The sequence below is a fragment of the Monopterus albus genome, unplaced genomic scaffold, assembly GCF_001952655.1.
Source record: "Monopterus albus unplaced genomic scaffold, M_albus_1.0 scaffold183.1, whole genome shotgun sequence".
NCBI classification, from domain to species: Eukaryota; Metazoa; Chordata; class Actinopteri; order Synbranchiformes; family Synbranchidae; genus Monopterus; species Monopterus albus.
This window is the reverse complement of record NW_018128063.1, coordinates 1,602,811-1,615,241: the sequence shown is the minus strand read 5'-3', so window position 1 is coordinate 1,615,241 and position 12,431 is coordinate 1,602,811. Positions and strand designations below refer to the sequence as shown.

General features: G+C 39.0%; 1 protein-coding gene across 1 annotated transcript; it reads right to left on the bottom strand.

Annotated features, from left to right (window-relative positions):
• Positions 1 to 6,218: 6,218 nt before the first annotated feature.
• LOC109969843 (uncharacterized) lies at positions 6,219 to 9,743 on the bottom strand. The gene is made up of 4 exons (XM_020617026.1): positions 9,503 to 9,743; positions 7,982 to 9,061; positions 7,513 to 7,706; positions 6,219 to 6,232 (listed from the first exon to the last, which is right to left on the bottom strand). Exons 2-4 carry the CDS (start codon positions 8,809 to 8,811, stop codon positions 6,219 to 6,221), a joined length of 1,038 nt encoding a protein of 345 aa, XP_020472682.1. The 5' UTR covers positions 8,812 to 9,061; positions 9,503 to 9,743.
• Positions 9,744 to 12,431: the final 2,688 nt, after the last annotated feature.

The window sequence follows — 12,431 nt, the reverse complement described above, 5'->3', positions numbered from 1 at the left end:
GGAGGGACTATGTCTCTCGGCTGGCCTGGGAACGCCTCGACATTCCCCCGGAGTAGCTGGAGGAAGTGTCTGGAGAGAGGGAAGTCTGGGCATCTTTGCTTAGACTGCTGCCCTCGTGACCCGGTTCCGGATAAGCGGAGGAAAATGGATGGATGGAAGACAATATAAAGTATTCAAGAGAAAATCAAGGACAAGATTTTAAATGTGCATATTTACAATGCATTTTACCCCCAGGATTTGAGTATTACACTCCTCCCCACAGATAGCTGTGGGGAGGAGGAATGACCTATGGTAACGCTCCTTCTTACACTGAGGATGTAGCAGTCTTGTGCTGAAAGAACTGTTCAGAGCCTCCACTGTGTGGTGCAGGGGATGGGAGGGGTTATGCATGATGGATGTTAGTAACATTAGTAAAATAATACAAAATATACAAAGTAGAGACACTTCAGCATGTTTATAAACATTCAGTAGTTTCTACCTCTTGACAATGCTCTTTAATTAAGCTATAGTCTGACACAGGTGTCGATTCTACAGTAAAGGTAATACTTTTTTTAGGACAGCAATAACATCACTTCCGGTATTATGTTATCTACCTGTATTTAACTTAACGCAGTTTTCAGAAGCCTTAGGACAACAGGGCAGTCTCACCTTACAAAGAGACAGGTACATACAATTACATACATGAACACGGCCTTTCCATCCACTGTTTGTTTTTAATCCTCACATAAAACTAATTCATAATGTAACCATGTATCTCAGCCTAAGCCCTCAGTATAGCATTACACCTGTGTATTTTCCAGCCCACAATATTGCTTCCTTTAGATACAAAAACAACAAACAAACAAAAAACACTCTGGGCTTGAGATGATGCTCAACAGTGAGGAGAGTAGGGACTAATCCCAAATTACGCTGCTGACTGTTGGGAGGTCAACCGTATGCTGATATCCTTTTCATTCCACACAGATCAGCTGAGACTGTTTGAGTAGTGTCTCCTTTTATGTACGGACAGTTTGGCTTACTGTTTTGGTTATGTAAAGGTGCACATGTTTTGTACTCAAAAGAAGCCCCAGTTATTCACATTTAACCCCTAACCATGACCACCCCCCAAAAAAACTCTGATCTTAAGTGGAACTATAATTCTACAACATCCAATCTCCAAAACATGAACCAGTTTTACACTCTGTTTTGTCTTAAATTAAAACTAGTAATGTTCCTTAAAGGCTGTTACTTAAAGTAGGCTTGTTCAATTTTGTGGCCTCATTCAAACTTGTGTTGGATATAAGTTTCCTTCTATAAGCTGGTGTATAGCACTGAGGACACAGAAGTCATATCCTTAATATTGTGCATGGAATTTGGGGGTTTAGTGTACTGGAGATTTTAAAACATATTCTGCATGTAAAGGTTGGGCAAGACTTAATATTTCAATAATATTTCAATAAGAACAGATAAACTGGCAGTGAATAATGAAAAAAAGCTATTTATTCCCTAGAGCTTTACAGTTTGATTCTCATTCACCTGCTGTGAAGTCTATGGCTAGTGAGATAGTGTTGTAGAACTATAATGAACTATAATGCATTAATGTTAAGTAAAATTTTAACAATTTTTATACTACATCATATGTTACTGCATCATTCTTAATAAGCCAGTCTATGTCTGACTTTGAATTTATGTGGCATAAAATGTACAATACATGATTAAATGTACTTACTGACATTTTGCCAATATCTAAAGGTTTAAAGGTTAAAAAAGGCAACAAAGAAGAACAGAAATAAAAACAAAGCACAAGAAATGATACAAGTTAAAATTAAAACCCATTTCCAGGCAGTTGTGTTAGTTGTGAAAAGGCATATAAAAATTTAAAATGAGATTTGAATGTGCTATGGAGGAAAGACTGTGGTACATGAAATATATGAAAGTGACAAAAACACAAAAATAAATATGTAGCTAATAAATACCAATGTCTCTGGAAATAGTTTTGTATTAGACAAGACCACCCAGTCAGAACAGAATCATAAAGTCATGTAATAGTGCAGTTACAGACTATAACACTGGTATAAAAACAACCTGGTGTTATGGTGATATTCCACAAATACTTAGGCCATGTGTTGTACACAGTAAAGTAATCGAGAGTAAAGTGTTACACCTAATATAAGAAAACAAAGGTTGTATTTGCCCATGTGACACTCGCCTGGCCCACTCTGAGCCTTCAGGGTTGGGATGCCTTTGTCCGAGCACTGCATGCTGTCTGAGTAACCCTGGGCAAGCCCAGATCCTAACTGTGGGCCTGCCCCTTGAGAAGGGAGAACTACCCCAATAACCTCACTGACAAACTTTGCCTCACTCCGAAGAAGAAAAACTCTTCTTAACACACACTGTATATTGTAAGAACACGCAAGTACATCTCATGCTTTCAACCTGAAAAGGCCGTACACATTTCAGTCATTTTCCACTAACCTCATTATTGCTTTGTTTAGGGTACAAACTAAAGCAGCCATCTACTGGCATCAGGATTTAAAAGCAGATAAAATACCTCTATGTTGAAGTACAAGTGTTTATACTCAAAGCACCATAAAGATGTGGGGGTTAGGTAAGTGAGTTGACACTCAAAGCAGTGGTGGGATGTGTGACTTACCACACACCAACTGACAAACAGCTACTGTTCATAAAGTGCTCACAACACACAAGTAATATAGGCTTTCCCAGAAGTGTTGCATCATTTTATGTAGATATTATCATGGACATGTGTACAAGCGGTTGTTTTTCTTATGTTTGTTTTTAATATCATGATATAATATCACCACTGGTCACTGCTGCACAGAATGTGATTGCAAAATGCATCACAAAAGCAAGATGGCTGCCCTCCATTATTGTAATATTTTGGCTTCACTTTTCCGTAGTGGCAGAAAGGTCACATGTCATCCATTTTTACACACAACTGATTCATTATTACAAGGGATGTTTCATATTACTGAATCATTGTGCTTATAAAACCATTGTTCTTATTAATGTAGCTCTTGTAGTTTTACTACATTGTTTGTAGACCCCCTGCTAGACCCTGGCAAGACCCCTTGCAGTTTGCCTACCGAGAAAACAGGTCAGTGGACGATACAGTTAACATGGCAAACTGATCCAGCTCACTGTGCCTGCCCCCACCTGTCAGTGTGGGAGCTTTCTGACAGACAGGAAGCAGCAGGTGAGGCTGGGGAAAACCACATCCAGCACCCGGACAATAAGCACAGATGTCCCCAGCAGGGATGTGTGCTCTCCCCTCTGCTGTTTTCACTCTACACCAACGACTGCATTTTGAAGGACCCCTCTGTCAAGCTCCTAAAGTTTGCTGATGATACAACAGTCATTGGTCTCATCCAAGATAGTGACGAGTCAGCCTACAGATGGGAGGTTGAGCAGCTGGTCCTGTGGTGTACCTGCAACAACCTGGAGCTGAACACGCTCAAAACAGTGGACTTCAGGAAATGCCCCCCAGGCCATCACTCTGATGAACACTTAACCAACGACAGTATGACTGAACAATAACCCTCAGTGCAATACCTGTAAATATACCTCGTACAGATTATACAGATTCGTACAGGTCTCTAGTTTTAAGTACTCTGTTTTTACTGTTACTTTTACTGTTTACTTGCCTGCCCCCAACTGTCAGTGGATTACTAGCTTTCTGACAGACAGGAAACAACAGGTGAGGCTGTGAAAAACACCCGAGGCACAATCTGTTCAAACTCCTCCCTTCTGGAAAGCATTACAGGTCACTGTACGCCAAGACAACCAGGCACAGGGACATTTTCTCTCCCCGGGCTGTCACTCTGATGAACACTTGACCCAGGACAGAATGACAGTATGACTGGACAATAACCCTCAGTGCAATACCTGTAAATATACATTATACAGATTATACAGATGCATAAAGGTCTCTATTTTTATTCATATTTGTCTCGTTTCATAATGAGGAGGAGGTTAGCCCCATGGTACAGCTTGTAGCTCTGCTCCCTAAAGGCATCACAAAAACTGAAAAGGAGGTGGCGCTCCGCTAAGTCAGAAGAGTTTTTCATAGCCTGGAAAGATAGTTTAATAACATATAAGAAAGCCCTTCGTAGTGCCAGAACCGCATTTTATTCATCACTGATTGAGGAAAATAAGAACAACCCCAGGTTTCTTTTCAGCACTGTAGTCAGGCTGACAAAGAGCCACAGTGCTGTTGAGCTTAACATTCCCTTAGATCTCAGCAGCAATGACTTCATGAGCCTCTTTACAAATAAAATCACAACTAATAGAGAAAGAATTGTTCTGATCATTCCCACAGCTCTTGTGGATGTGCCATCTACTACAATGGCTTTAGACACACCTTGAAGAGCCGATGTACCAAAGTCAATCTCCTCGTGTGTCCAACACACCTGGCTAATAAAGCTGATTATGATTCTTAACTGTGAACATATGTTTCTACACTAATATATTGCTGGCTGAGTGTGTATCACAACAAATCACCAATTTTTCCTTGTCCCATTAAACATATCCAAATAAAATCCACAGTACATTTCTTTCTCATATTCTTACTAGATTACCAAAAACATCTGAGAGAAAGACAAGCTCTCAAAAAAAGTTATGGGACATTTGTGTTTCAGGTATTGTAATGGCAATATTGAAGCAGCACCCTCTAGGAAATGTTTAAATAGTCAAGGCTTAAACACACATCAGTGTGCTGATTTAAGGGTGGGGAAATGAGCTACCCAATGGCAAATCACTGTGTAACAGAAAGAAAGATGTCAGAGCACAGGAAGTTCACAATAAGGCAGTCGAGGGTGCAAAAAGGACAAAAAAACAGTAAACAAAAAAAGGGGCATAGGCACTCTTCTAAAATAAATTGTAAAAAGCCTTTATTCAAATGGCTCTCTCATGAGGATTAAAAACTATACATGTTCAAAATGTGGATTACAGCTAACATGTAGCAGCAAAATGCTGGTTTCTTCAGGGGGCTAACCTGAATTGCAATAATTGCAATACACTGTTTCCCTTAAGTGGATGTAAGAGAATTCTAAACACCTAGTCTTAATAGGGAACCAATCATCACATTCATGGCCAAACACCAGCAGGCAGCCACATAGGGCATCAAAGAGCCTGCACATATAAACCCTGCCTGAAAGAGATGGCTGCACAAAGATAGACCTGAAATTACAACACAAACCACAAACAAAACATGACCCACATCAAAACACATGCACTATATATGATCACCCCCAATTGCATTTTTATGTTCAGAAACTCTGTTTTTAAATCTTTAAATGGTCTTTTACAACAAATGTAATATACGAATTTGTAATATATGACAAATGTAGCTTTACAATTAATGAAGGATTTTATATCATGTCTTATGGGCCCTAAAAATCACAAAATTGTTTGCATTCCTTTATATTAGCACAGTGAGTACAGCAACCACATTTGCAAGTACCCTTCAAAGTTTGAGAAAACCAACTACTTTTATCACTGGCTGGGAGATGGCTATGTACTAACCTATCTGGAGCTCTTCTAAAACCAATCTTGAGAGGACCTGGAAAGACCTTTCTGAGGGTGGGATCACTTCTAATTTGGTTCCAAGTGGAGTATGTTATTCTTTTTATGGAATTAGCTAAGGAACTAGTTGCTGGCTATTTTCTCTTTTCTCTCAAGGAGCAGAAGTGTCAAAAGTATTCACATTCATTATTCAGGTAGAAGTATAAATACTAGGGTTTAAAAAGACTTTTGTACAAGTATCAACTCAAACTTTTTACTCAAGTAAAAGTATAAAAGTACTGGTTTTAAAACTACTTAAAGTATAAAAGTAGAAGTAATGTAAGGAAAATGCCATTATGGACAAAAGCTTACGTCATACGGACCATATTGTGCCATACCCCACCTCCTCAAAAAAATATTTTTCTAAAGGCCGTAATGACAAATGTTATATTAAAATGTTAATATTGAAAAATGTAAGATGCACTAGGCTACCATTTCAGTCACATATATGCCCATTGAAAATAAATGCATTTTAGTACAATGCAAATATACATTAAAGATAAAGAATATATGTGTACTCCTGAGCATTAACATGCGTTCCATGGAGCAGAAGATATGATGACTAGTTAGTTACGTATAAGTATTCTAATGGTGCAAAAGTCAAAAATCAGAGTCATGTCATCAATAACTTATACATTAATGTAAATGTGCATCCAAGCTTAGCTGTAGGAATCTGCGAGGGCAATGGACAAGAAAATTGGTGTACCAGGGCAGGATTAGTAACAATTACCCTTGTATGGTTGTCAATACACAATAAACATGTGCTGTCAAAATGAATGATTAATCCAAGTGATTTATTAAAAAATAAATAACTAATACATTCCTGATAGTATGTACTATGCTCAAATCTATCTAACAAACATTTTGTACTCAGGATCTACATCAGTTAAGTGCAGAACATGCAACAAAGAATTACCAATAACCTTTGTTAAGCCGCAAAAGCAGCTGATTCTCAAAGTTCTTTGAGCCAATGCTTGCCCTTCTTGGCCTGAAGATGAGACCTGCAACACTAAACAGTCTTTCACAGGCTGGGAGAAGGGACATAATGTTGATAGGAAAATAAGAGATTTTGCTGCTACAGTTGCTAGCTTATTTTAATTTCAAATAATTTTATTTGTTCTAATTGTTCTAAGTTAGAACTTCTAACTTTTACTCACACTGACTGTTCTAATTTTTTTTTTTTGAGTGCAATAAGAAAAGCCTAGTATTTTGAATTTTATTTTGATGTTATTCTAAGATTTTCTATTAAAATAAAGTCAGTAATGACATTTTTTGCGTTCTCTTTTTATCTGAAAAACTATCCAAAAGTATCGAAAGTATCGAAATACATTTTGGTACCGGTACCGGTACCAAAATGTTGGTATCGTGACAACACTACAAGCATCTCGCCAAAGCGTTTTTCAAGGCCTGAAAGAAGTGCAGCAATCAAAGGTTCACAGAACCTGGAGGCGCTGTGAAGGTGCTGGAGCTTGGTCTTTAGTAGAGTTATGGTGGGGACCAACCATCCCATCTGCACACTGGTTTCTCCCTGAAGAACATCCAGTGCCCTTGCAACTGGGCTCATTGTCTTCACATATTCTGCAAGGAATCCAAGTTCCACTGGAGTAAACCTGTATAAAGAAGAAAACATGGAACATTTAGCCTTCTTGATGTAGCACCTTTAACTGGAGGAACTGATAAGTAAAAAGGAAAAATATTGTCATCTGAGACTAAGAAATTTAGAACTGTAATTGTGTTTCTACAAATCACATATATAGTAAATATGGGAACTGTATATTGGCATAGTGCATAGATGTGTTCTACATTATTCAAAGTATAAAACTATGACTTAATCTATTGTTAATAATCACTTCATTAACAGAAAGGAAGAAAAACAAGCACTTACTTTGGTGTATCTAGTTCACTGCAGACAGCTGCAAGGGCTCCTTCACCTTGTTCTCTTGTTATTCTCACCATTCTTTCTACAAGGTTCACAGAACCTGGAGGCGCTGTGAAGGTGCTGGAGCTTGGTCTTTAGTAGAGTTATGGTGGGGACCAACCATCCCATCTGCACACTGGTTTCTCCCTGAAGAACATCCAGTGCCCTTGCAACTGGGCTCATTGTCTTCACATATTCTGCAAGGAATCCAAGTTCCACTGGAGTAAACCTGTATAAAGAAGAAAACATGGAACATTTAGCCTTCTTGATGTAGCACCTTTAACTGGAGGAACTGATAAGTAAAAAGGAAAAATATTGTCATCTGAGACTAAGAAATTTAGAACTGTAATTGTGTTTCTACAAATCACATATATAGTAAATATGGGAACTGTATATTGGCATAGTGCATAGATGTGTTCTACATTATTCAAAGTATAAAACTATGACTTAATCTATTGTTAATAATCACTTCATTAACAGAAAGGCAGAAAAACAAGCACTTACTTAGGTGTATCTAGTTCACTGCAGACAGCTGCAAGGGCTCCTTCACCTTGTTCTCTTGTTATTCTCACTATTCTTTCTACGGCTGAGAAGAATGAATTCCACCTTGTAGCAACAGGCCTTATGAGTTGGAGTTTACAGTGCTCTTCAATTACTTCAGATGCAGTGATTGATCTTGAACTTTTGGTCCAAAGGCTAGAGCATTTGGCAAATGTGGACCTTGACACACGCTTGTACAATGGGTTGACCTCTGCTTTTGAAGCATCAACTGTGGACACCAAATTGAGGAGGTGGCATGCGCAGCGATGGTGTTTGGGTAGCTGGTATTCCAAGTAGTCATCTTTGTCCAACAGGGCTCCGGCATCAACAAATTCAACACCCTCAACGCTTTCCTCTTCTTCATCGTAATCATCATTTTGGCCACCATCATCCTCTTCTCCATCACCCTCTCCGACAGATGCAGGATTGTCGTTCTTCTCGTCCATCTGCCCATAAACTCTGAAGGCTTTCAGGAAGTTAGATCCGTTGTCAGTTGTAGTGCGAACGATCTTCTCTCTGACATTGAATTCTGTGTGAATATCATTTAGGGCACCAGCCAGGGCAGAAAAGGTATGGGACCCTTTAAGTTGCTTGCATGCCAGGGCAGCACAGGATCTCTGCATGGTCTGGGGGTTAAACCAGTGTGCAGTGACACCAATGAAACTGCGACGGTGTGCCGTCCAGCAGTCTGTTGTTGTTGCTATGAACTCTATTTCACTAAGGGCAGCTTTCAGTTTTGTTTTCATTTCAACAGAGGCCTTTGTGACTTTGTTTACAAGAGTATTGCGTGTCATGACATTTGTATTTGGCTGAAGATGTTGCAGTAGATCAATGAAGCCCTGCTGCTGAACAATGTGTGGTGGGTGCAAGCCTTGGACAACGAATTCGAGGACTACTTTATCCACACTTGCCTGGGACACTCTTCGAGTCTCCCACAGCTTGGTTTGTTTGGAGGGTGGGGCCAAAGAACCTTCAGCAGATGACCTCCTTTCGAGGTCTGCTGAAGTAAGTTGCGTGTACCTCTCTAAATGAGTGGTGTTTCTTCTGTCAAGAAAATGAACGCACAGGCACAGATTGAGATCCATATTATTTCTCTAAATCACAAACTCAGACTTTCTAGGACTTCCTCTGTATTAAATGTCATGCTTGTAGCAGTATTACTAGTCTATTATATAGACTCTATATAATTATGTTGTTTTAGGACCGCAAGCAGCTGCTAGCATGACTGAAAAGTAGCATTAAATTCATTTAAACAGTATTTGGCTCATAGTAGCAGTTGGGTCTATTACCTCTACGATAGGGCCTACCGCACACAGGCGCGCGTGCTAACATACACAGCCAGGATCCTGACTATCTTTACTACATGCTAGCAGCTAGTACATCCCTATCAACCAGCTGTCGACTATATCTTTGCACAATTAACTTGCATATAAACTCAGATTTAAAATTTATCAATAATCGACTGTTTATAAAATTTCAGCTTACCTCAATATGCTTTTTTAAATTCGATGGAGAGTTTTTGAAAGCCATTAACTCGTGGTACTTTGGTGCGCAGAGCTTGCAGCGCATTCTAAAGGAGTTGTTTTTGCATCCAACCATTCCGAAAAATTCTTCCAGGTACGGCCAGAATGACTGGTAGTACCAACCTCCTCGCCGGTGCTTGATTGGGAGTGGGACATTTCACGGAGTTTTCCTCTTGCGTCTCTACCACGGACATCTTGTGAGATTTGTGTGCAGGTGGGATGGATTACGTATAAACAAACCAACAGGGTATCGGAATGGTATACGTTTATACTTCTCATCCAATGACAATCAAATTCACTACCCTTGATGGCGCAATTTATCTGGATTATTTTCTTTGAAAAAAATGAATGAAAACAAGCTGAAATGAAATCGGACTAGTAACGAGGCGATTTTTAAAATGTAAGGAGTAGAAAGTACAGATAATTGCGTGAAAATGTAAGGAGTAGAAGTAAAAAGTTGCCTGAAAAATAATTGCTCCAGTAAAGTATAAATACCCAAAATGTCTACTTAAGTAAGGTAACGAAGTATTTGTACTTCGTTACTTGACGCCTCTGTCAAGGAGTGTAGATCTAGAAAAGTACTGTGCTCTTTTAGGAGCATCCTGAATTACTTTAGTTTGATAGCCTCTCTGTGCAAAATGATCTGTCTTTAACTGTGGCCTGCTTTTCAAACTCCTGATCTGAAGATGTCGAAATTATCCAAATTGACTATCGCTTGTGAGCCAATTGAAATGAAAACTATCTGCTTTTAAGCTTTTATTTTTAGCTTTTTTATATATATATATTGTACTATGGAGGCAACTGTTCTCTCCCTTGGAAATAACAAAATGTAAAAAAAAATAATATTATGCTTAGAGTATTTAGTACTTAATTTAATACTTAATGGAAATAATGGAAAATGCAATGATTTCAGTTGAAACTTTGCCCCACAGGTGTTCCAGACTTCATGTCCTTTCTCCACAGAGTCCAGAAGATTCATTCTATATAAAGAAGCTCTCGCTTGGGAAAAACATAAATATCAATTAAGCCTTTTTTATTTATACAATTGTATGGTAAATGTGAATCTGATCATAAAACCTACCTGTATATAGAATTTTACAAGAGTCAGATGACAATGCAAATACGCCATCAACACTGAGTTGCTTAGACTTGACTTGCCTGATTGAAAGAAAGACACGGAAGACTCGAGCTCCCCATGAGAATCATGGAACTTCCTAGTGGTGTGCTTCAGTGTTCATTTGTATTGTAACACTGCCATCTAGTGGACTCAACAGGATACAGTCAGTGCTCAACACATCAGTGCACCTCTCCACACACTTCATGTGTAAATGAAGCATGAAGCTCACAGAGTTCAGGGATTAAAGGCCTCTGTTATCACCAGTGTTTTCCTAATCCAGTTTCAACCATCGACTATATGTCAGTGGTTTCAACAGTCATCATGTGATCACAAATACTGGCATGGGAACACAGTGCATGTGATGAGGAGAGTGTAGAACAATCTTAGTGAATGATTAGAACTATAGATTAAATCAGACATCAGAGCAAAAACTGGTCACAGTACTGACTGGAAAGGGGTCAAAGGTCAGCAACCAGACGTGAGTAAACAGCTGGTGAAAGATAAAGTTATTCATATCTTTAGAAAATGATTCACCATTCTAAGTGCTGGAAAGGCTGTTGACTGCTCTACATCTCTCTTGGCATTCAGCACTGACTCACACCCTGAAAAATGATGAGAAATCTTTTCAGGGAGTCTTGCCTCTCTTTTGTGTACATAGGTCAATTCAATGTTATTACGTGGTCTGCGGGAAAATCCGGAGCGGATCACCGCTACACCTACCACCTGGGTCCGGATCCGGACTGCCTGAGCAGGCGCTGCCGTACCGGTGCTCTTTGTCAGGGAGGAGGTGAGGACACAACAAAACGGGAGTAGAGTAACACACGATATGTATATCAGATTCATATGAGGTAAGTCTTGCTTCATAGATTCACATATGTCGTGCAGATGATCCATGTTCTGATAGTATTGTAGCATCTGCTTAAACACGGAAAATCACCTGTTAAATTGTCTAATTAGTCACTACTATGGATTGTTTGGTAAAGGAAATTTCGGCAAATTTTTCAGTTGATATTCATGAATACAGATTGTAGACAAATAATAGAAACAATTTATTTTCCTTATCAATTCCACTTTGGTGATTTTTCCCCAAGATTAAAGGCTGTACTGTTACTTATTAAACACTTATTCCAAAATCCACTCGCATTACTTAGGATCATTTGAACACTAACCTTTTGTAGAACATATTTTCCAGTATTTCCAGATTAATTTCAGGTGGCAGCATATCTTTCAAACTGATCCGGGGCACTCTGGAATCAAACCCAGCCAGTGGGAAAAGTCAGCTTTTACTAAAGGCACAGGTGAACCAAGGACAATCTTTTTGTCACAAACATGATCCTGATTTGCATGTGATCATTTGATAGGCCAGCACCTAAAGCACAAAATATACAATACAATTACATGCAACTGTTTTATTATCATTTTACATTTGACACATCACACGTCATAGACCAGTGAGACTGTGGGCAAAACAAGAGCAGTGTAAACAGTACATACTGTCTTGGCCCAGCAGCAAGGAATCAAAACACCTGCCTGCAGTAAGGAATGGACATAGTCATCTCAGTTTGCATAGTAAATATCCTTATTCATATCCTGTTGATGAAACTTAACTACACACATTACCCAGAAGGAAGCTATTTCTACAAACACAAGCAGGATGGCTGAATCCTGACACAATTTTTACCCAAACCTGAGACTTAGATACATATAATAGCAGAGTAGAACATTTGCTTCCTGTTTGTCACATACAGTAGAGGTGCATTGTGTGATTGTGCTG

Bases quoted from the DNA above. Each gene is read 5' to 3' on its own strand.
- LOC109969843 (XM_020617026.1), bottom strand. From the start codon at position 8,811: ATGACACGCAATACTCTTGTAAACAAAGTCACAAAGGCCTCTGTTGAA. The intron at 7,707-7,981 runs GTAAGTGCTTGT...TTCTTTATACAG, and splicing joins AGTGAACTAGATACACCTAA to GTTTACTCCAGTGGAACTTG.